Below are 20,144 nucleotides of genomic sequence, written 5' to 3'. Positions count from 1 at the left end.
ACAGATTCATGACTTTTGTATCTATATATGTGCAGGTGACTTTAAACGACGACTGCCGAGGACTCCTTCCACTGGGACCATGTCTTCTGCTGATGACCTGGATGAGAGAGAGCCACCGTCGCCCTCAGACAATGGTAGGGCGTGTGTGTGTGTGTTTTATGTGCCCAACCCCTCTCCTCAGGCAGATGCATGCTAATGTGTATACCAATTTTGGCCTTGTGTCTGCCATGACAACCAGTCAGTGTGTCCATTTATGTGACAGGGAAGTTAAACAAGGGAGGGACAAATAGTGAGAGAGAGAGAGAGAGAGAGAGACTGCTGCACACATCATATATGGTGCTTTTTTATGCGCCTGGCTCTGTGGTGGATTTCGCTTACTTCAAATGTTTTAACACTCAATGGAGCGGCACAGATGGGGGTCATGTTAGTTTTGGCGTATGGCCTCTGCTTATACTTCCTGTATCTATGCTGAGCTGTCCCGGTCAGTCTGTATGTTTATTTTGTCATTTTGAATCAAGGCAGAAGAGCAGCCCTTTTCTTTCTTTCCCTATGTTTTTTTAATTTTATTTATTTATTTATTTATTTTATTTCTTGTGAGTTGACATGTAACGTTGTGCTGTCTGACCAGAAATTACATTTATGCATAAAATATGAGAATAATGGCTCTTTTTATAGCAGAATTTGACTTGATGTACCTGGAGGGATTATTTTTAAATAATAGGGTTAATAGATAAATAAGTGTCCATGACTTTTGTTATGTCACACCCCTGAATTTTCTAAATCAGGCTCTGAATGAATGTGTCAACAAGCAGAGAAGGAAATTACTCAAAGCTGGCATTTACTGTATGTAGTGACGTGACATCAACAAAGACTTCTCTGATTGCTTTCACAGAGGATCACTATTTGTCCCCCCTATATAAGAACAAAGCTGAAGTCACCAGTCAAATTAGTTTCCTCATCAGTGGCTCTGGTTTTTCAGGTCTGGCAGAGATGGTGACAGAGACGGCCAGTTCTCCTGGTCCATTCAGAAATGCTCAGATGTCCAAAGCTGCTCAAACCCATAAGTTGAGAAAACTACGAGCTCCATCTAAGTGCAGAGAGTGTGATAGTCTGGTGGTTTTCCATGGAGCTGAGTGTGAGGAGGTAAGGTATTATATACTCTATCATCAGCTGTAGAAATGATAATGTTACGAATGTGAATTTGTTTTATTGATGCAGTAGAATTTGTAAATATAGCAGACAGCCACTACATGTTGCCTTTTGGCTTCTGACTTGATTAAGTTTTATCCGAGTATCAATCAAAGACCTTTTTTTGTCTATATTTTGCCTTTCCTTTTACCAGTGCTCCCTGGCTTGCCATAAGAAGTGTTTAGAGACACTTGCTATCCAGTGTGGCCATAAAAAGCTTCAAGGCAGACTACACCTGTTCGGTATCGACTTTGCCCAAGCATCAAAGAACAGCCCAGATGGTATCCCTTTTATTATCAAGAAGTGCACCTCTGAGATTGAGAGTCGAGCACTCAACATCAAGGTAAACGTAGTGTTTCACACAGTGGAGTTAATCTTTATCATTTGATATCTTGAATTGCAGTGCTTTTTCAAGCGATACAAATTTTACTTTCTTAACTTAAATACCACATTTTGGGTTATGTTTTGGAAATAATGGTAAAAATGAACCTGTTTTTTTCCTGACAGGGGATTTATCGTGTGAATGGTGCCAAATCACGTGTCGAGAAGCTCTGTCAGGCGTTTGAAAATGGGAAGGACTTGGTTGAGCTGTCTGATCTCTCACCTCATGACATCAGCAATGTCCTCAAACTTTACCTGAGACAGGTGGGTCTTTAATTCTTACTGAACAATTGAAAATCAGTTAAATTATTATTAAATTATCAAATGTTACATATTTTTCTATGTAGTATCGCAAGAGTTAAGGTCTTAATCATAAAATGGGTCATTGAACCTGGGACTTACATTGTGATCTTATGTATTTGTACTTACTTTAAGCAAACGTTTTATTCACTACACATGTAGTGGTATTTTCACACATTTTCAACTTCTAATAACACAAAACACTTCACCGTTTCCCCTCTGTATCCAGTTACCAGAGCCATTGATCCTGTATCGATACTACAACGATGTTATCGGCTTGGCCAAAGAGTGCCAGAGAGTGATTGTGGAGGAGGCTGATAAAGCTCAAAGCACCCAGACAGGAGAGAAAGGCAGGCCGAGCGTCCAGCTCAACAGAGTCATTTTCAAGATCAGAGACTTTCTCCAACAGCTGCCGACAGCCAACTACAGGACTCTGCGCTTCCTTATAGCTCATCTCAACAGGTAAAACCCAGAGCTCGACCATTGTAAGGATTTCTGTCTGTCCCTCTCTGCACAAATACACTGATTCACAAACTTCCTCATACGCCACAAAGGGAAACAGAGACTTCCCTGTAGCACAGAGGAAGTAGCAGAAATTACATAAAACTCATGTTCTTTTAATAGTCATGTCCAGTTTGTTTTCAAATCTGACCCCAGCACTAATCCTTTTCAATTGAAAATTGAACTCTCGTGATCTTAACATTTAACTTTGATGATTTCATGGCCGAGAAATTAGTATTTGGTGTTTTGAATTAAATTTGCTGAAGTGATTGCAGAGACTTTTTCGATCATCACATGACAGAAAAGGGATTTGGCTCGTTAACAGTTTGTGAAGGCAGGTTTCATTTCTTTCTGACTGTTTCCACTGAAGTTTGTTCAGTGAAACCTTAACTCACATCCTGTGTCTGATTCTGATTCCTTACAACCTAGATCAGATACTTGAACGATACCTGTAATGTGTGGTTTATGAATGAAACTCATCACCACTATTTGCTCCCACAGAGTGACTGAGCAGGCAGAGGAGAACAAGATGACTGCGAGTAACTTGGGCATTATCTTTGGCCCCACGCTGATCAAACCCCGACAGACAGACGCTGAGGTGTCCCTGTCCTCCCTGGTAGACTACCCCTACCAGGCCCTGATGGTGGAGCTGCTGGTGCGACACTTCCAGACGATCTTTGACATGTCGCTTCTGTCTGGCTCCGACATCACCACAGCCGGACAGGCGTCCCCCAGACTCACACCACAAGAGAAGGTTCAGCGACTCAGCAGACACTCCACCTCCCTGATGGACATCAAAGAGGTGAGGAGGGATGGAGGGGTGATCTCATTGCTCTAGCCTACGCTTGTTTTGCTATAGTGGAAGCAATCTTCAGGAGCTGAGGACAACCCTGCTTGTTATTAAATTGACTAAAATCTTCCACAGAATGTGAAAAAATAACATTATGACTTATAATATATACTGATGTTAGCATGCTAACCAGCTAGCCCCAGCCTGTTTCAGTCCAAAGCTCCCTTGTTAGCAATGTAAACGCTGAGCTCACAGTGTGGACCGCTAGCTGCACTGATCCTTGCTCTAGGCTACAGCTTATGGCTACATTAGGGGCTCGTAGTATAACACACTTGAATCTCCAACTGTTGGTGGTCGAACAGCATTGTGGGTAATGTTGGCGCTATGTTTAGAAAATGGAGTAGAATGCATGGAATAAAAAAAGATGATATCTCTGGTTCTGGAGTACTCTTAAGGAATATTAAAGCATTTATGTAAGTTATGTGTATTCATGAACTACTAATTGATATGTGGTGCACTGATTGTAATCTAATTGTTTATTTTTTCCCTGCAGGGTGCCAAAGTGTACAAAAGATACTCATCAGTAATCCCGTCCTCACACATCCTGGATGAGGTTCAGGAGGTGCAGCCAGGAACAGACAGAACAGACAGAACGGAGGTTTCAGCCCTGGACAGACTCAACGGGATCCAGTCATCTAGTGGAGGAGAAGTCCAGAGGTCAACTTTAGTGTTTGGCCGTCCCAGCACCACCATTATCCCCTCCTCCACCACCACCAGCACCACCACTGCTGCTGTTGCACCAAAGGTCCAGCTTCGCACGCAGCGCACCAGACATGTGTCTCGGCCGATCAGCATGCCGCTGGAACGCCTGCCCAACCCCGCCCAGATCAGCGAGAGGAATAACCGTAACACTGCTGCTAACGTTAATACGAGCTCTGAGCAGGACCCCGTCTCTGAAACTATACAGGAGGTACCCGAGACAGATAAGGCTCGTCAAAGTGGCTCATCCAGGGTTAGCACCTATTACATCACTCCTTTTATTGACACACAGACAATGAACAGGAGAACGTGGGACAGGAAGTACAAGCACTATGATGTTACACCCAGGACTGCTATGATTATGGCCAACCTGCCATCTGCCAGCTCTGGAGTACAACCTGTAAAGGCAACAATGCCTGTCACTGTTAGCCCAGCAGTAACTACTGCCTCTGTGGCCCCTACCACAAGCAGTGTGAGCACCATGTTCTCCAACAACCCATACACGATGTCAGTCAAGCCTGTCTGGACTTCTAAAAGGGAAAATGACACAGATAATTCAGTCAGTGAGTTCAGAAGCTCACCAAACCTTCCGCTAACACTCAGGGCACCGAGAACTCTGCAGCCTCCTCCTGGGACTTTTTACAAGCCCCCTGCTTCCATTAACAGCAGAGCTAGGACACTTCCAAACTGGACTACTACTGTTACCACCTTGACAACCACCACCACCACCACCTCATCGCTCCCCTCCACCAAACCTGCCGAGGTAGCCACGCCGTCCCCTGACCTTACAAGCCCCCCACAGACACGGCTCCAGACACAGGACTCCACCGACAGCGCCATTGACCCCGGGGTCTCGACCTCAGCTACCCTTTCGCCCCCCCAGTCTCCTCCCCCGAGCAGCCCCGAAGACCTCAGCCCCAGTGAGACTAAACCCGTCTACCAAAGACTGCGACCTCGGCGTCTGCAGGAGCTTGAACACAGAGAGGCTCATTTTGTCTGACACCAAATAAACATATTATATCTGTAAATATTAATGTATCTGTGCCATAGTGTATACTGGGAAAACATTTTTATCATACAAGCTGAGAGTGGGAGAAAATATAGGCCTGTGAAAATAAACCATGAAAGTGTTATAAGTACTAATATATTGTGTTGTACATGTTCAAGTCAAACAATGTCTCGATTCAAAACAAGCAAATGCTGCAAGTCTGATGCCAACATTGAATGATTTAAATAACAAACACATGACTTGTCTATTTTTGTGTCAAAGAAAGTTTGCCGACCACAAATTGACATCTTTATGTAAAGAAGTTTAAGCCTATCGTTTGTTTTCCTTGTTTGATTTGTTACGAAAATTATATTTTATTGTAATCACACAATGCACTTAATCCAGGTTCAAATTCTAATGTTGCCTTTTAAATGTTAAAATTTGCTTAATTTTATATTTTATTCCACAAGGAATAGATGGAAGTATTTTTAACTTGAGGTTTTAAAGAGTTCAACGTTTTAAATGTGTCCATTGTAGCCTGTGATTGGTACATCTTTTCTCAGTATGTAAACCATATGTATCTGTTTACGTTTTTTATATTCGTTCATACATACTGCATGTTTGTCACAGTCTGTTTGTCTCATCGCGTTATTGTGACTATACAAAAGAAAAATGACATGCAACAGTACTTGCTGCAAATTAAAAATGTAGTTTAAACTGTAACTTTGGTTCCTAGTTGAGTTTATTTTTTAAGATCTGTTCAGTGCCTCGGAGAACAATGTTTGCATTTAAAACTTTTAAAGGTTTCTTTCAAAGCCCTGCGATGTATGTTTATGTGTTTAATCAGCCCAGTTGCTTCAATGCGAGTCCAGATAACACAAGTTGAGACTTTAAAATTGTGTGCAGTGATTCAAGAGTCAAGTCTTTATTATCACTGTGTATGAGAGAACAGCAGAGCATCTTCCTGAGCTGATACGCCAATATTTCCCATTAAGTTCTGTTGAAAGCACATGTGGCCAAATACCACATAAAAATAAAGATGTCAGATGACGGACTATAAAGACAGAGAAAGTAGACCGTTAGATGAAGAAACTGAAATTATATGAAACAGAGAAGAGCAGAAAATACTCGTATATAAATGTTGGCGATATGATTTTCTGAAAAACACAGCTATGTTGAAACTTCACATGGTTTATGTTACAACTTTACATTTCTTTGGGTTCAGTTTTCCATTTTATATAGTGACATCACTGTGCTTATGCTCTGGTTAGTTTTCAGCACAAAACCCACTTGGTGAGGACTAGGAAAAGGTATGTTTTGGCATAAAATACCTGTTTTGGTTGCCACAAACACAGCTGGCGATGTCCTGAGGTCTGCTTAGAAATATCCTCTGGTGTGACGCTTACAAATGTTGAAACAGGGCTCCCTTGTCTAATTAATTGATTGTAAACTCTTGAAAATCGATTGTTTTAATCATTTTTCAAAGGAAATTGCAGCAACATTTGCAGGTTCCAGCTTCATTAGTGTGAGGATTTCTGCTTTTTTTGTCATTTATGATTGTAAATGAAGAGTCTTTTGGTTTTGGACTGTTGGTTGGACAAAATAGGCAATTTGAAGGCTTCACTTTGGGCGCTGGGAAGTTGTGATGAGCATTTATTTTTTATGCAACGCTTCATAGATCAGTCTTTGCAATGATTGGCAGATGAATCAATAATGAAAATATTTGTTAGTTAGTTTACTTTATAGGTATTATAACCCTGTGAGTTGACATTGTCAGATATTTTGGCAAACATGATGTATTTGACAAATAAGAGGAGTTATGTGACACCACGAACTACCTGAGCCACCAGAAATGGCCAGACTTGAGCAGCTTTAAGCCTTGAATTCACCTCGCATCTCAGCTGTCTGTTGTACACACAGTTCACAACAGGTTCAAGTGGTTTTAATGTCCTACTGTCAAGGCTTCACATCCTACAGACCTAATTACCTGTGTCATCTGCTTCGTCTTGTCGAGCTGCTCGACAGGAGTGAGTCATTTCAGACGTGTGCGACACAAAAACAGCCACAAACGTCATGTCTGTGAGGTCTGGAAAGCTCCTCTGTGACTAAGTCAAAACTCTGATTCATTTTGTAGGTGTTAAGCGAAAGGAATTTCTCGCAGAGTGACAACTGTGCAGGTTAAATCTTCCTCATGGACACTTTTTGACAAACATTTTGGTTCTTTCACAGAACAGTTTCCTTCCACCAGTATCCCTCCTGTCCTCCCCAGCACATATCCCCCTAATTCTGCCTCAAAATGGATGACTGTTGTCTTTTTTCTGCCTGCCCGTGTTGAGCCGGGAGATTAGAGCAATCAGATTAGGCGTGCTGCTGACCTGCAGGCAGAGGAGAGAGAGTGGACGGCGGGGAATCGTACGGAGCTCTTCTACCTTTGCTTAATGTTTTCTATTACTTCAGCTTGATCGTGAAGCCGTTTCTCTCTAGATGTCGTACGACTTTTATATCTTTCCATAAGAGGTAAGGATGAGAACGAACTGTTTTGTTGGCAAAATAGGACTGCTGTAAGATGTGACAGGTGTGTGGCTGCTAATTACTGTTTTAGTTTTGTCTAACTAACATTTGAACATCGTATAATGTTGTAAAAACAGAGATCTGAGTGGGTTTTTCCTTTAATGTTTTTTCTGATATCACTTCTTGTATTTGTTGGTAAAACACGCAGCAGTTTTTAGATCATGAGACATGTTGCCACAAAATTACTTCAGGTTTCTGTCAAGGAAGTCCTGTCATGTGTAATTACTGTTTGAGTAATGAGGTGATTTCAGACACAATGACAGCCTTTACTCTCCTGTTTTAGTCTCACAGTCTCCGTCCTGTCGTTTTATGTCCCTGCATGCTCAGTCTGCCAGTCTGCGGTAATCTATTGGACATGTCACTCTCTGAACAAATTACTCTTCATGTCCGACATTCTCTGAGGTCATCTGCGAATAACGTGTGTATGTGATTGGTAGTTGAGGTTTTCTTTTCAGTGTTCAGCTCCAAAACGAATTTGTTCTTTGGAATAAGTCTTTATGATTGAGTAGGTACAAATTGCATACACTGTTTCGCATGCATAAACATACAAGCTCATGTTTATAGGTTGTTAATCACGGTGTTGTATTTTCCTGAAGATAAATTCCTCCATTTGCCGACATGCTGACACAATAAACCTTAAAGCTCGTAGCGTTTTGCTCGGGAGCTCGTATGCTTTCCAAGAAGTGGCTTGAAGGATGGTCTGTCTGAGGTTGTATTGAAGACCACTTGGAGCAAATCCAAGGTAATGCTCTGAGCAGGTGCAGTCAAGTTTGACTCAAGGTCAGGTCTGAAACAAAGTCTGAGCAACAGCAGTGCGTTTCAAGACCAAAAATAAATGTCTTTCTTGGTGGGGTTTTATCCATAGATCGGTGGATTGGATCAGTAGTAAACATACAGACAGATGACAATTTAAAGGAAAAAACAACACAAACCTCCTGGAACCGTCTCTATTCTTTCATTCCTCATTTTTGTTCTCATCAAACTGTTCAAGACCCCTCGTGTCCTCGAAAAATCAGCAGTTGTCATGTTTCTCCTCTCGTCTGAAAACTCGTGACTCATTTGAGGTAACGAGTGCTAAAAAAGGTTTAGTACCTAAAAAAGCAACAATGGCGGACCATGTGACGTAAGATGTTTTTAAATGTTTTGGAAACTATTTTAGGTCTTTCTGCCTTCTGGGTCTTTTTTCGACATTTTCAGAAGAAGACAACATGATTGCAATCCCCGATACATGTTCCACAAGGATTCTGAGAGCAGGGAGAAAGATTTAACAAGTTTTAACTCTACGAATCTGTTTAGAGCTACAGGGAATATTGGATTGTCCATCGTCGCTCACTACATCTTGGCCTTCCTTAGCCTCAGGCGTGCACAAACTACGGCTTAGGAACTTTTTGAAATGTAGAAATGTGAAATTATTAAAGTTATCTTATTGGTATCAGCCACAGAAGCAGGTAAATATTCATTAATGGCTGATAAAATTCATGTTGTGCATTGTGTCATCACTGATGGAGTCGTGTATCTGCAGGTTTGTCACAGTCTGATGACCCCTTCCAGGGGAGAAGCTGCGGAGCAATGAAGACAGGCTCCCAAATCCGCCTGTTACTGTGGAAGAACTGGACTCTCCGCAAAAGACAGAAGGTAGTAGGCAAACTTGGAAACACTGTTCATTATAATGTCATCCAATATAAAAACGCCACGAACGACAGCATCCAACATCTCTCTGATAGAGTCTAGATTAAATTCAGTGTATATAACTCACACTTTACTTGTTTCTGTCCAGGTCCGCTTTCTGGTCGAGATCTGCTGGCCAGTGTTGTTATTCATTGGCCTGGTGTGGCTGAGGAAGGCCAATCCACTGTACAAACAACATGAATGTAAGAAGATACTCTTCATTAACAAGCTATCGTAGTGATCTTGACCGAAATTCTTAAAATCCGAGTTCTTTTCACAGAGAATAACAATTTGGCGACTCTTTTTAAAAGCCCTCACATGCCCTCACGTGTTTTGACTGTTTCTTCAGGTCATTTCCCCAACAAGGCCATGCCCTCAGCAGGGATTCTTCCCTGGATCCAGGGCATCTTCTGCAACGCCAACAACCCCTGCTTCAGATATCCAACCAGAGGAGAGTCTCCAGGCGTCGTCTCCAACTACAACAACTCAGTGTAAGCCTGATCATGGCACACTCTCAAATCTTCACTGTCATTTGCTCATCAACACTTCACACAAATCATTAGACATTCTACATATTGTATGATACTTAAATCAATCAATTAGACTAATTCTGTGTTTTTTGGTTTGTTCTAGATTGGCACGGTTCTATGTTGACGCCCAGGAGCTTCTGCTCAATGACACTGAAGTCCAGCAGCTTGGCCGTCTTTGGCGCGACGTTTCGTCCTTGTCAAACTTCATGGAGACGTTACGCAACAACCCATCTGTGCTGTCAGGTAAAGGGCACATGTGAGAAATGGTTCAGATGGAAGCACTTCTCTTGAGATGAAAACTGTTAGTAACAGTCGTTTGTTTCAACTCTGTAATCAGAGGAGAACAAGACTGTTGACAGAGGTCAGCTATGTTTGATGGTAGCCTTCTGGCCAAGATGGAAAATCCTTTTGGTCTTGTTGTCGTGTGAACATCCTCTTTCTGTTCAGCAAATGCTGATCAGTGTTTTCAATATGATGTCCTCAAATATCTTGCTCTGTCCACAACCAAAAGATACTCACTTCTCTTTTATATATTCACCTTTAAGCAGCTGGAACCGGAGAATTTTGCCTTTTTTTTTCTCTTTTGAAAAATGACTCAAACCGATTGATCGCTTATCAAAATAGCTGTTGTTTAATTTAATAGTTTACAACTAATCGATTAATCTTTGCAGCTCTAGCCAGGATATTGCTGTATAAACTCCCTTTTCCCCTTCACTCCTCTTGTGGACATTCGTATGCGGAGGATGGTTCATGACCAGGCCTGAGGGCAAACATAAAACGGTTCTTCATATCACTTCAGAAAATTAGCTCAGCCTGCTGGCAAGGACATGCATTCAACACACATCCTCCTCACTGGAGTTTCCCTGAAAGATCAGATCTCTGCCAAGCTGGCCTGCTGTGAATCACTTCCTCCGCACAGTCCAGCGCTGCTTGGGTCAACGCTGTCTAACCTTTCACTTTATCTGCTGTTGGGTTCTCTTCTAGGCCGTGGGCTGAAGATAGAAGATATTCTGAAGGATGACGAAGTTCTCACCGCCTTTCTTTTGCGAGACGCCGGCCTCTCGTCCTCTATAGTCTACCAGCTCGTCAATGCAAAGTTACGACTTGAACAGGTGCAGTTTGACTGATGCTGTGCCATCTTGGTTTGTGTCATGTAACAGTTGAAAAACCTAGCCTGCATACTTTTACATATTTTCCCTGGCTATTGCAATTATATGTGATGATTCTTTGAGACATATCCCACAATAAACCCAGGATTTCACCATTGTCTCGTCGTTTTCATGTTCTCCAGTTTGCCTTTGGAATCCCGGACCTGCAGCTGAAAGACATCGCCTGCAGCCAGGCCCTGCTGGAGCGCTTCATCATCTTCCCCAGTCGCATGGGGCTCCACGGGGTCCGCAACGCCATGTGTGCCCTGAGCCAGCAAAGGCTGCAGAGGATAGAGGACGTCCTCTATGCTAACCTGGACTTCTTCAAAATCTTCAAACTGGTGAGCTGTTTGAAAGTACAATCATTCATTATATTCATGTTATAAATGTCAGTGTTTGTCAGACTTTCTTCTGTTATCCTGTGTTGTGTGATTCCTGATATAAAGTGGGCGTTGCTCCTTACGTCCATCCTTTGTTCCCAGTCGTCACTCTTTGGCTTGGTTGTGGTCGCTGATATTGTTATTTTGGAAATTTCTTTTTCTATTAACATGTTCGTCATTATTTCCACTGAGAGATCTTCTGACGGCTGCGTTTGTTGGAAAAAGTCATGCCCCTCTTCCTGTCCTTGCAGTGAAGCCCGGTCTTATTGTCTCATTGGTCAAATTTAGTACAGTAAAGTGGCAGTTATTTCACTGATGTTAAAGAGCTATTCATCTTTAAGGTTGTGGTAGGCGACGGCCAACCAGCAGGGACTCAAGACTAAATGTTTCCATCGAAAAATTTTAAAAGATACGGATGGTTATTCTATATTTCTTATTGTCAACAATCTCATAAAAAGCCAACAGGTCTGTGTAAGTCTGTCGCCCCGCATTTTTTGAGGACTATATTCAGCAGCAGATTAATACACATTTGGCACACTCACAATATTTCTGGCAGCAGGATGGCGTTTGTGGGTTTGTGTCAAAATAAACTACAGTGTATGTGTGTGTTTATGGAAAAATAGTACTATGTCACGAAGTGCAATGGTGTGGCTCATTGTTTGTTTTTTTGGAATAGTTTTCAGACAACAATGAAGCACCAGTTATTGGATAAATTCATTGTCGGTTTTGGTCTTTTGATGGGATTTGTTGATTATGAGAAAAATATGTAATATAGTCGGACTTATCCTTTATAGACACACATCCATTGCATTTTTAAGACACTGCATCAACGCATTCTCTGATGACACCGTGTTGGTGTTGTTCCTGGATCATCATAATTAATGTTCCTCCAGGACCAATCACATTTTCATCATCTTGTGTTGTGACTTGGGGAAAAAGACCAGAGAAACAAACAAACAAACACACGTTAGACATTGTGATATTTGAACCCAAATCATATTTTCCTAAACCTAACCAAACAGTGACAGAAGACATTTGGAAAAGAATAAGTGAACTTAGTTTCAAAATAATAAGTGTTATTTAAACTTATCAGCCACAATGGCTTTGCTTTGGTAATTTGAAGTTATGGTCCAGGAACAGCATTAATCATGATGCACACTTATATATAAAATATTAGCAGAGAGCACTCTGTGCAATCAGCCTGTTAGTTTTGTTAGTTTTGAGTCTATAACAGTCCCAATTAAACATATCTAGCTGGACTTCATAATAACGATTGTAATAACATTAGCCAGGTGACCCTGTGATTGTTTCTGGGAGTTAACCATAACAGATCTGGGTTGATACTAGATGTGCTCCCTCCTGGCTGCACATTTGTGCTCAGAATGGTGAATTTTAGTTGTGAATTGTTGCATCCTGTCAGATGGCTCATTGTTCTATATAGAGCTGGTGATGATGCCAGGATTGCATGTGAGGCCTGACGGCTCATTCTGGCTTTCAGACGTCTCTGCCAGACCTGTTCACTCAGTGACTGGTTTAATTTTGGGTCTTGGAATAAACCACAGGCTCCGTTTCAGACTGTTTACACACACGTATTTATGGAAAGCAAGAATCATAGAGAAGGCACAACTACCGCAAGACACAGATCATCCTTTTATTGAAAGAAAATGCCTTTTTATTTGTTTTCTATTTGAATATATTTGTGAAATATTCCCCCTTTATAACTAAATGTATTACAGGATATTTTATAGAAGATTAAGAAAATAAAAGGAGGATTAAACAACAACAAACTGAGCTATATTTAAACTTTTTTTTCTTCCTCGACACCCTGCAATTTCTTCTGCATGTGTTTTCGGGTTCAGCCTGAGTGAGTCAGGTCAGGTGACATAGCATTATCCCTCTTGGCCTGTTTCTCTAATGGGCTTAGCCGGGCCCCGCCTACAGCCTGTGAGGTGTTCTGTAAGACGTGAAGCTACATCTCATATAAATACATCGTCAACATGTGCCAGTCTGAAGAGTTCAAACATACAGTAGCTGCCAGCCCACCTGCTTACTTGTTTGCCAGCAAGCCCGACAGCAGGACTGACACAGTAAAGAGGACGGCAGGGCCGCAGTGTCCACAGGCTGCAGTAGATGTTTAGCCTGAAGTCCATATTCAAACAGGAGTTACATAAAGGAGGTGCAGGCTTTTAGAATAAATGACTATGATCAATGAAATTCACATGTTGATTATAGAGTTATTTATCTTCATTTTGTGTTATTTATTTATTTCTCTTCACTTCTGGTGAACAAAACCCTCTTATCTGACATATGTTCCTGTTCCTTCCTTTAAATGCAATAAAAACATCTATCCACCCATCCTTCTATTGTCGATACCTGCTCATATTTACATTATATTATATTGTAGGAATGCAAAAAACTGCATGGTAAGCACCTGGAAATTAACTTGTTTATTTTTTTAGGTATCTAATAAGTTTACTGCACAGTACTCCAAAACAGGATTGTGCTTCAACAACTGAAAGTTTGTTTGAAATCAACAACAAAAAAAGTATTTTTCTAAATCATTAGATACCCATGACTAAAAGAGCAACAGCAAAGTTATAGAACCATCTTTGGGTATTATTTATTAAGTGTAGGTATTGTTTGATCGCATGTGACAGACAACCCACCCACTGTCGTCTGATTCTGATTCTAATGTTGCTAAATCTGATTTGTACGTGACATCACCAGTGTTGGGAAAAACTACTTTGACGAAATAGCTTTGGAAGCTCCACATTACTTCACACTGACAGAAGTTGAATAATAGCCGAGCTACTCTACAGAGAAGTCTAGTCCGGCTAACTTAAAGGTACACTATGTAGTTTTGATCAGAAGAGAAAGATCTTCATTGACTGATTTTCTTTTCTGCCTAAACAAACTAAATAAACAAACTCTCTTTGTTTTCATGACTGAATAAACTGAATAAGCAAACTGAGCTTAAAGGACAACACAATTTCATACTTGTTTGTATTATTACCTCATTAATATTGGAAATAATTTCTTCTCCAAACTACACAGTGTCTCTTTAAGCTAAATTATCACAGGTAATAATCACAGGTTATACATATACGAAAACCACCCCAAGGTGTATTTCAGCTTTGGTTTTGGAAACAATGTCTGTTACAATGTTAGACACTAGTCTTCAGTCAACTAGAGTCCAGGTGGGGGTATTGCACCAATCAGGATTACTCAGTAAGATACATAACTTAGCACTAATCAATCAATAGTTATGACTTATGGAAATATTCAAGGTGTCCTTTCCTCTCGTGGCCCAAAATTGTTTATAGTTTCAATAGTTAATTACACAGAAAATGTGAGACAAAAGAGTAATTTAAGTACTTGGGTCACAACGCAGATTACAATGTAGTTGAACCACCCGCAAGCTACTGCAAAATGTAACTGAACTACTGTTTTGATTTCCTGTAGTTCACTACTCCCCAGCCACGTGTCTTCAGTGGAGCTCCGCTCACTTCAAGCTGTTCTAACTTTGTGAAAACATAATGAAAACATCTTCTCAGGACCTTTAAAGTAAAAACAAATACAGTATATAACATCTTAGGTGCATAGAAACTTCCCTCATATATACTTATACATACAGTAGTACTTAGTTTGTATTAGTACTACAGTAACATCTTAGCTGGGATCTCTGTATTTAACTCGTTAGCTCTGTTAAGTTGAAAGCCCATTACCACCGTGACCTCTGCCTTGTAGCAATTTCCCTCCCCTTGTTACGCTCCTGACTCCGGTCTCCCATCCACCTCTCATCACCCTCCCTTCCTATTCCCTCGCTTTCTCTCTTTCCCCCCCGCCGCCGCCTCCCTCCTTCCTTCGTTCATTGAAATGCAAGTGCGAGGAATGCGAGAGGAAGGATATCACATGTGCGTGTTTGTCTTTTCCATCGCCCTCAGCACTATGCCCTGACGAGCCTTTTTTTTTTTTAAACACCTACCGCTAATGGTTTCTCAAGAAGTCACTGATAAACGAGGTTTAGGGGAATAATGTCAGTGAGTTTCCATACTGAGAGGTTCAAGTTTGATACAGGTTCAGGTCGTCCATGAACACAGACACAAGGCGAGGAAGACCAAATGGAAAGTGTGATGCGGCCTTCCCCAGCAGGTTGCTGGTTGTGCTGCCTCTAAAGTTAAAAGAAAGCGTTCAAACACTTTCCTCCAGCATTTCTTGGAAGTACTCCACCTCCTCAGGGTTGTTGTTTAACTGGATTTCTTGTTATGAATTTGTTTTTTGTCAAAGGGGTGTCACGGGACATGATTTCCCAAGAGCAGTTACAGTCAAAGCATACAAAAGAACAAAGAGAAAATTGTGTTTAATCTCTCAATTTAACTGTTTTCATCTCATTTAAAAAAAAAAACACTTGACTGATGCATCTTGTGACTTCCCCTCCTCCACAGATGCCTCGGGTTATGGACAGCAACTCCGAGGGGATCGACCTGCACTTCTGGGGACGGGTTCTTAAGGCGGTATCAGAGAAGATCCAAGCTGTAAGTGCTCCAAAGTCCATCTATCCCTTTCAAATCACGCTGCTGCCCCTCTCTTCTCCTCCTCGGTCCTGCAGGATCAGAGGCACCAGTATTTTTAGCCCTGCAGGAAACTCGCCTCTTCCGCTGCTCCCTGTTTGAGAGTCGCTCACAGGGGGGCTGGCTGAGTGATGCCTCAACAATGTGGGGTGTACATGCGTGTGTGAACAGCCTGTATGTGGACTGTACAACTGCTGATATGTCTACATAGGCTCACATGATATTTGTGTGTGGGTGTGTATGTACATTCATGTATACGCCTATGCAGACTTCAAAAGTTGAAGGTGAACGTCCAATTAATAGCTTTTTCTGGTGCAATTTATTAGTCTTTCAACAATACAATAATCAGTGACTACTGTATTTTGATAATAGGTCAATCATTTTTGTCATTTTTCAAGCAGGGCAAAACTTTGGCACAGCTGTGGATGGGGTGAAGTTTGGGGTCGACAAAATCAGACCCTGAAACTCCCACACTCTGTCCTCTTTACTTGCTTAATAACCACGCTTTGGTGCACAGATCTTCATCAGGTTATTAGGAAATCAGGTAAGGAAAATGCCCCTGATGAAGGTCTGCGTACCCAAACATTCTTAAATTTTCGGAATTGCAGGTAAAGAAAGAGGTCAGTGTGCAGGACGTTCATTTTTGGAGCAAAACGCCCTAGGTTTATTTTCGTAAAGCAACATTATGTAGAAATTGGAATTTGTGCGATTTGGCATCCCCGATGTGGCCGAGACAGAGACACTAAGCTGTTATCTTGCGGTAAATAAGTTACCTCTGACTTTAATGAATGATGTTGTGCATCTTTCACTTTCTCTGACATGATACAGACCAAATGATTAACTGAGAAAATATTCAGTGTTTCAATTGATAATCAAAGCAATCTTTGTAGCCCAGTTTCAATCATATCAAATGATCTTCATCAGCAGCTGTCGTGGAGCCTTACTTCATTTCATATCCAAAAAAAGCACACTGAGGAACAGGTGTACTGAGCTCACGTCATAGAAACAAACAATGAAAAATAAATAAAACCAATCAAGAAAGACTTCAGTATAGTGAAATCATCTACAATGGCCCCTTACACACACACAAACTGATTAACTGCGTGTTGTGTGCGTTTCAGCACGTTCTCTGTAAGTCCCAGAGGACGGTGTATCCCATCATCACATAAGTCGGGGTCAGGGAGACACAGATGGGGTGGGGGGTGGCCGAGGGACAGAGAGAGAGAGAGAGAGAGAGAGGGACATTCCTTTTAGGTGACACATCCTGTAGGTGGGACCCTCGTATCACCGTGGTGACAGAAAGGCGAGCCAAATGCTCTCATTACCCACCTCTACTTCCTCTCAATTTAGCGAGCGTGTGTTTGTGTGAAATGACGAATTTGGGAGGAAAAGGGAGTGAAAGCTAAATAATTTCAGGGGTGTGTTTTAGCTCGATGTGTGTGTGTGATTGTTCACACGTAACACGTTGGCTGAGTGGGGGACATAGAAAAGCAATGAGTCATTTTCAATCTGGAACCAGTTTGATTATCGGTGTTGCAATATATTCCACATTTAAACTGTGAGGGGGATTGTAGAGAGGAAGACTTGTGATGAAATACATCTGGGAGAGCTCAATTCCACCAAAATCTGATCCATCATTAAATCATCTACAGATCTGAAACAGTAATTCACCAGAATTAAGGTCATAGTAGGCCTTGATTTCATTCATTATCTGAATTTATCTTTGGAGCGATCTGTTGGTTTCGACTCAAACGTCGAAGTTTTGGCAGCCCGCTCCCTCTTTCTTTAGAAAGGAAGTGATACAAGCTGTGGAGAAATGAAGCTATTTTGGTTCCATCAATAGGAGGATATTTAGTCCACCCTCAGACTATCCTCGACATGTGAGGAGAGGCGTCCGTCCCACATTTGCTTATCTTTCAAACTATTGTTTTCTCGTGATCGTTTATGTTATGCAAGTACACACAGTATGAATGAATATGAAAGACATAAATATCCCTGTCTTGTAAATAATTATCTGACGAAGGTCAAACAGCTCAGAGCCAATTATTTACAATTCAAGGCAATACTCGACAAGTAACATAACTGGTGTGGCTCCATTCAGCCTCCTATACTTTTTACCCGAAGTTGGTCCAATAATCTGAAGAAATAAATGAGATGTATCTTAGTCGGCAGTGTTTTTGGTGTTACCACATCACAATAGTAAATACAAGAGCAGGAAACTTGGGACTTTTTACATTTACTTTTTACATTTATTTAAGCACACCAAGCTGTTGAGATGTTGGGTCAGGTCTAGAGCACACGATACTCTTTGTGTCTTTGGTGAATCACGCTAAAAGTGAAATATATATGACATTTTACCCTGCGTTGAGCAAAAATACGTTATTGAGCATTTCCAATCATACAATTACATGTTTGTTAAGTTGCTTTGGACTTTTGAAATCTCGACTGATATATTTTTAGCCATGCTACTGACATGTCCCTCAGTCAGTTGTTCTAGACTGAAATATCCCAACATCTATTGGAAAAAGATGAGCTTTTCTTCCTGTAGGCTAGTTCCACTGGCAGGTCGACATTTTCTGTGCCCAGTACTTCGGTTTATAACTTAATACTTGCAAATTAGCTAATTTTAGCATCCCAACATGCTAAACTAAGATGATGAACATTGTAAGCATTGTACGAAACATCAGCATGTAGCATGTAGCTCAGAGTACAGCCTCACAGAGCAGGCCCAGTGAGGCTGTATTTTGAGCTAAATGCAGACTAGTTAGCAGACTGATGCTTTCAGGAGTTTGTAGCCTTTTTCCCAGGTTTTGACACTCAAGATTCAAACTGTCCGATATACGTACAGTTTGGACAATGGATGGATTTGTCCAGCATAGATTGTGACTTCATCAAGGTAAAGGGTATGTTGACCACTGAGAGAATCTCTGTATGACATTTACAGCTGTTGCAGCGAGAGAGCTCTCAGGAGCTCCTGAAGGCCGTCTCCTCTCTGTTCCAAGCCGGCGGTCCCACCTCGTTCACCAAGCTCATGTCCGGCGTGTCGAGCCTCTTCTGTGGATACCCGGAGGGAGGCGGCTCCAGGGTCCTGTCCTTCAACTGGTACGAGGACAACAACTACAAGGTGTTTCTGGGGGTCAACGGCACCAAGAGCCACAACTATGTTTATGACGACTCTACCAGTAAGTGAAGAGGTGTAGCAGAGTTTATGGTATGGATCCAGTAGGATTTATAGCATGCTGTTGTTGCAGGTAGTTTACAGTGAATTAATGTAGTTTCCCTTTTAGTGTAAGGATTTACACATATATCTCATATTTTAACTGTCAGGACAAATAATTACTGGTTACTGTTTGTCCATGTCATGCAAAGGTATTTTATAATGATTTTATTGTTTTTTGTTTTTTAATTTAGTCATTGTTTTATTTTATATTATATTATTTCATTTGGTGAACACTATAAGCCTATTCATACCTTTACACTTTTTAGATAAGATAAAGATCATCTGTTCAAAGATCAGTGTTAATAAATCAAAAGAGAAAGAGAGAAAGCATCATTTCTCTCTTTCTCTTTTGATCTATCCTTCTCTATCTCCACTTCCCTTTTCTTCTAAACTCTTTGTCTTTGCATTTCTTCTCCCATTAGCCCCCTTCTGCAACACCCTGATGCAAACCCTGGAGTCCAACCCTGTTACAAAAATCGTGTGGAATTCAGTCAAGCCCCTGCTGATGGGAAAGATCCTGTACACCCCCGACTCCCCTGCCGTCCACAAGATATTAAAGAGTGTAAGAGAGACCACCTCCAGCCCGACCCTTCACCTCTCTCTGTTTCTCCGTCTCTCTCTCTTCTCACTTTTTCCTCTCTTTCTCAATTTCTTCTCGCCTCTTTCAGTATCTGTTTATATGCGTCCAAACTCCCACCCTTCTCAGGAATGGGCTGACTACTGCAGAGCAGAGGAGCAAGGCGGAGGGATAGGGGGGCAATCTACTGCGGTGTGAGGCGCAGGGAAGAGGAGGGGAGAATTAAACAATAAATTGAATGCAAGCTGCAGCAATGAAGGGAAAAACAGAATGTTTTCCCGTCTGTCACATCTCATTCAGTGGTCCTCGTGAGTCAGAACAGATCTCGATTTCAGGAGGAGTTTTCATTAATGAGATTTAAGCATCTGGTCCCGACAAGAAAATGAGCTAATGTGACTGTCCGCTTGTTGCTTTTTGGAGAGCATTGCAGCTAAGAGCTTAGCTAAATGAAATGTTTAGGTAGCTGTCCAACACTATTTGTGTACAATCGAAGGATCTTGAGTAAAATGAATCAGAATCAGGTGATGTTAATGTTATTAGCACGTGACTGTGCTTTTTCCCTGCTGACAGAT

At 41.5% G+C, this 20,144-nt stretch overlaps 2 protein-coding genes across 4 annotated transcripts in view; both read left to right on the top strand.

Annotated features, from left to right (window-relative positions):
• LOC311267056 (rho GTPase-activating protein 29-like) overlaps positions 1–5,630 on the top strand; it is a 33,221-nt gene extending 27,591 nt beyond the window's left edge. For all 3 annotated transcript variants that reach the window (XM_084369874.1, XM_084369875.1, XM_084369876.1), the window contains 7 exons: positions 36–134; positions 980–1,143; positions 1,343–1,531; positions 1,696–1,833; positions 2,099–2,331; positions 2,872–3,172; positions 3,714–5,630. In XM_084369874.1, the coding sequence (XP_084226000.1) occupies positions 36–134; positions 980–1,143; positions 1,343–1,531; positions 1,696–1,833; positions 2,099–2,331; positions 2,872–3,172; positions 3,714–4,919 (2,330 nt within the window). In that variant the 3' untranslated portion in view covers positions 4,920–5,630. The remainder of the gene's footprint in view (positions 1–35; positions 135–979; positions 1,144–1,342; positions 1,532–1,695; positions 1,834–2,098; positions 2,332–2,871; positions 3,173–3,713) is intronic.
• A 3,417-nt stretch (positions 5,631–9,047) lies between these two features.
• The window catches only part of LOC311267050 (retinal-specific phospholipid-transporting ATPase ABCA4-like), a gene marked incomplete at its 5' end in the record, with an annotated part of 38,627 nt that continues 27,530 nt past the window's right edge, over positions 9,048–20,144 (top strand). Inside the window, 9 exons of the mRNA XM_084369858.1 lie at positions 9,048–9,113; positions 9,256–9,349; positions 9,496–9,637; positions 9,780–9,919; positions 10,661–10,788; positions 10,968–11,165; positions 15,650–15,739; positions 18,720–18,957; positions 19,418–19,557. Coding sequence (XP_084225984.1) covers positions 9,048–9,113; positions 9,256–9,349; positions 9,496–9,637; positions 9,780–9,919; positions 10,661–10,788; positions 10,968–11,165; positions 15,650–15,739; positions 18,720–18,957; positions 19,418–19,557 — 1,236 coding nt within the window. The remainder of the gene's footprint in view (positions 9,114–9,255; positions 9,350–9,495; positions 9,638–9,779; positions 9,920–10,660; positions 10,789–10,967; positions 11,166–15,649; positions 15,740–18,719; positions 18,958–19,417; positions 19,558–20,144) is intronic.

Source organism: Pagrus pagrus (genome assembly GCF_965226575.1).
Source record: "Pagrus pagrus genome assembly, chromosome: 12".
In the NCBI taxonomy this organism is placed as follows: domain Eukaryota; kingdom Metazoa; phylum Chordata; class Actinopteri; order Spariformes; family Sparidae; genus Pagrus; species Pagrus pagrus.
Note: the sequence above shows the minus strand (reverse complement) of the source record. Positions and strands in the feature narration are given on the sequence as shown.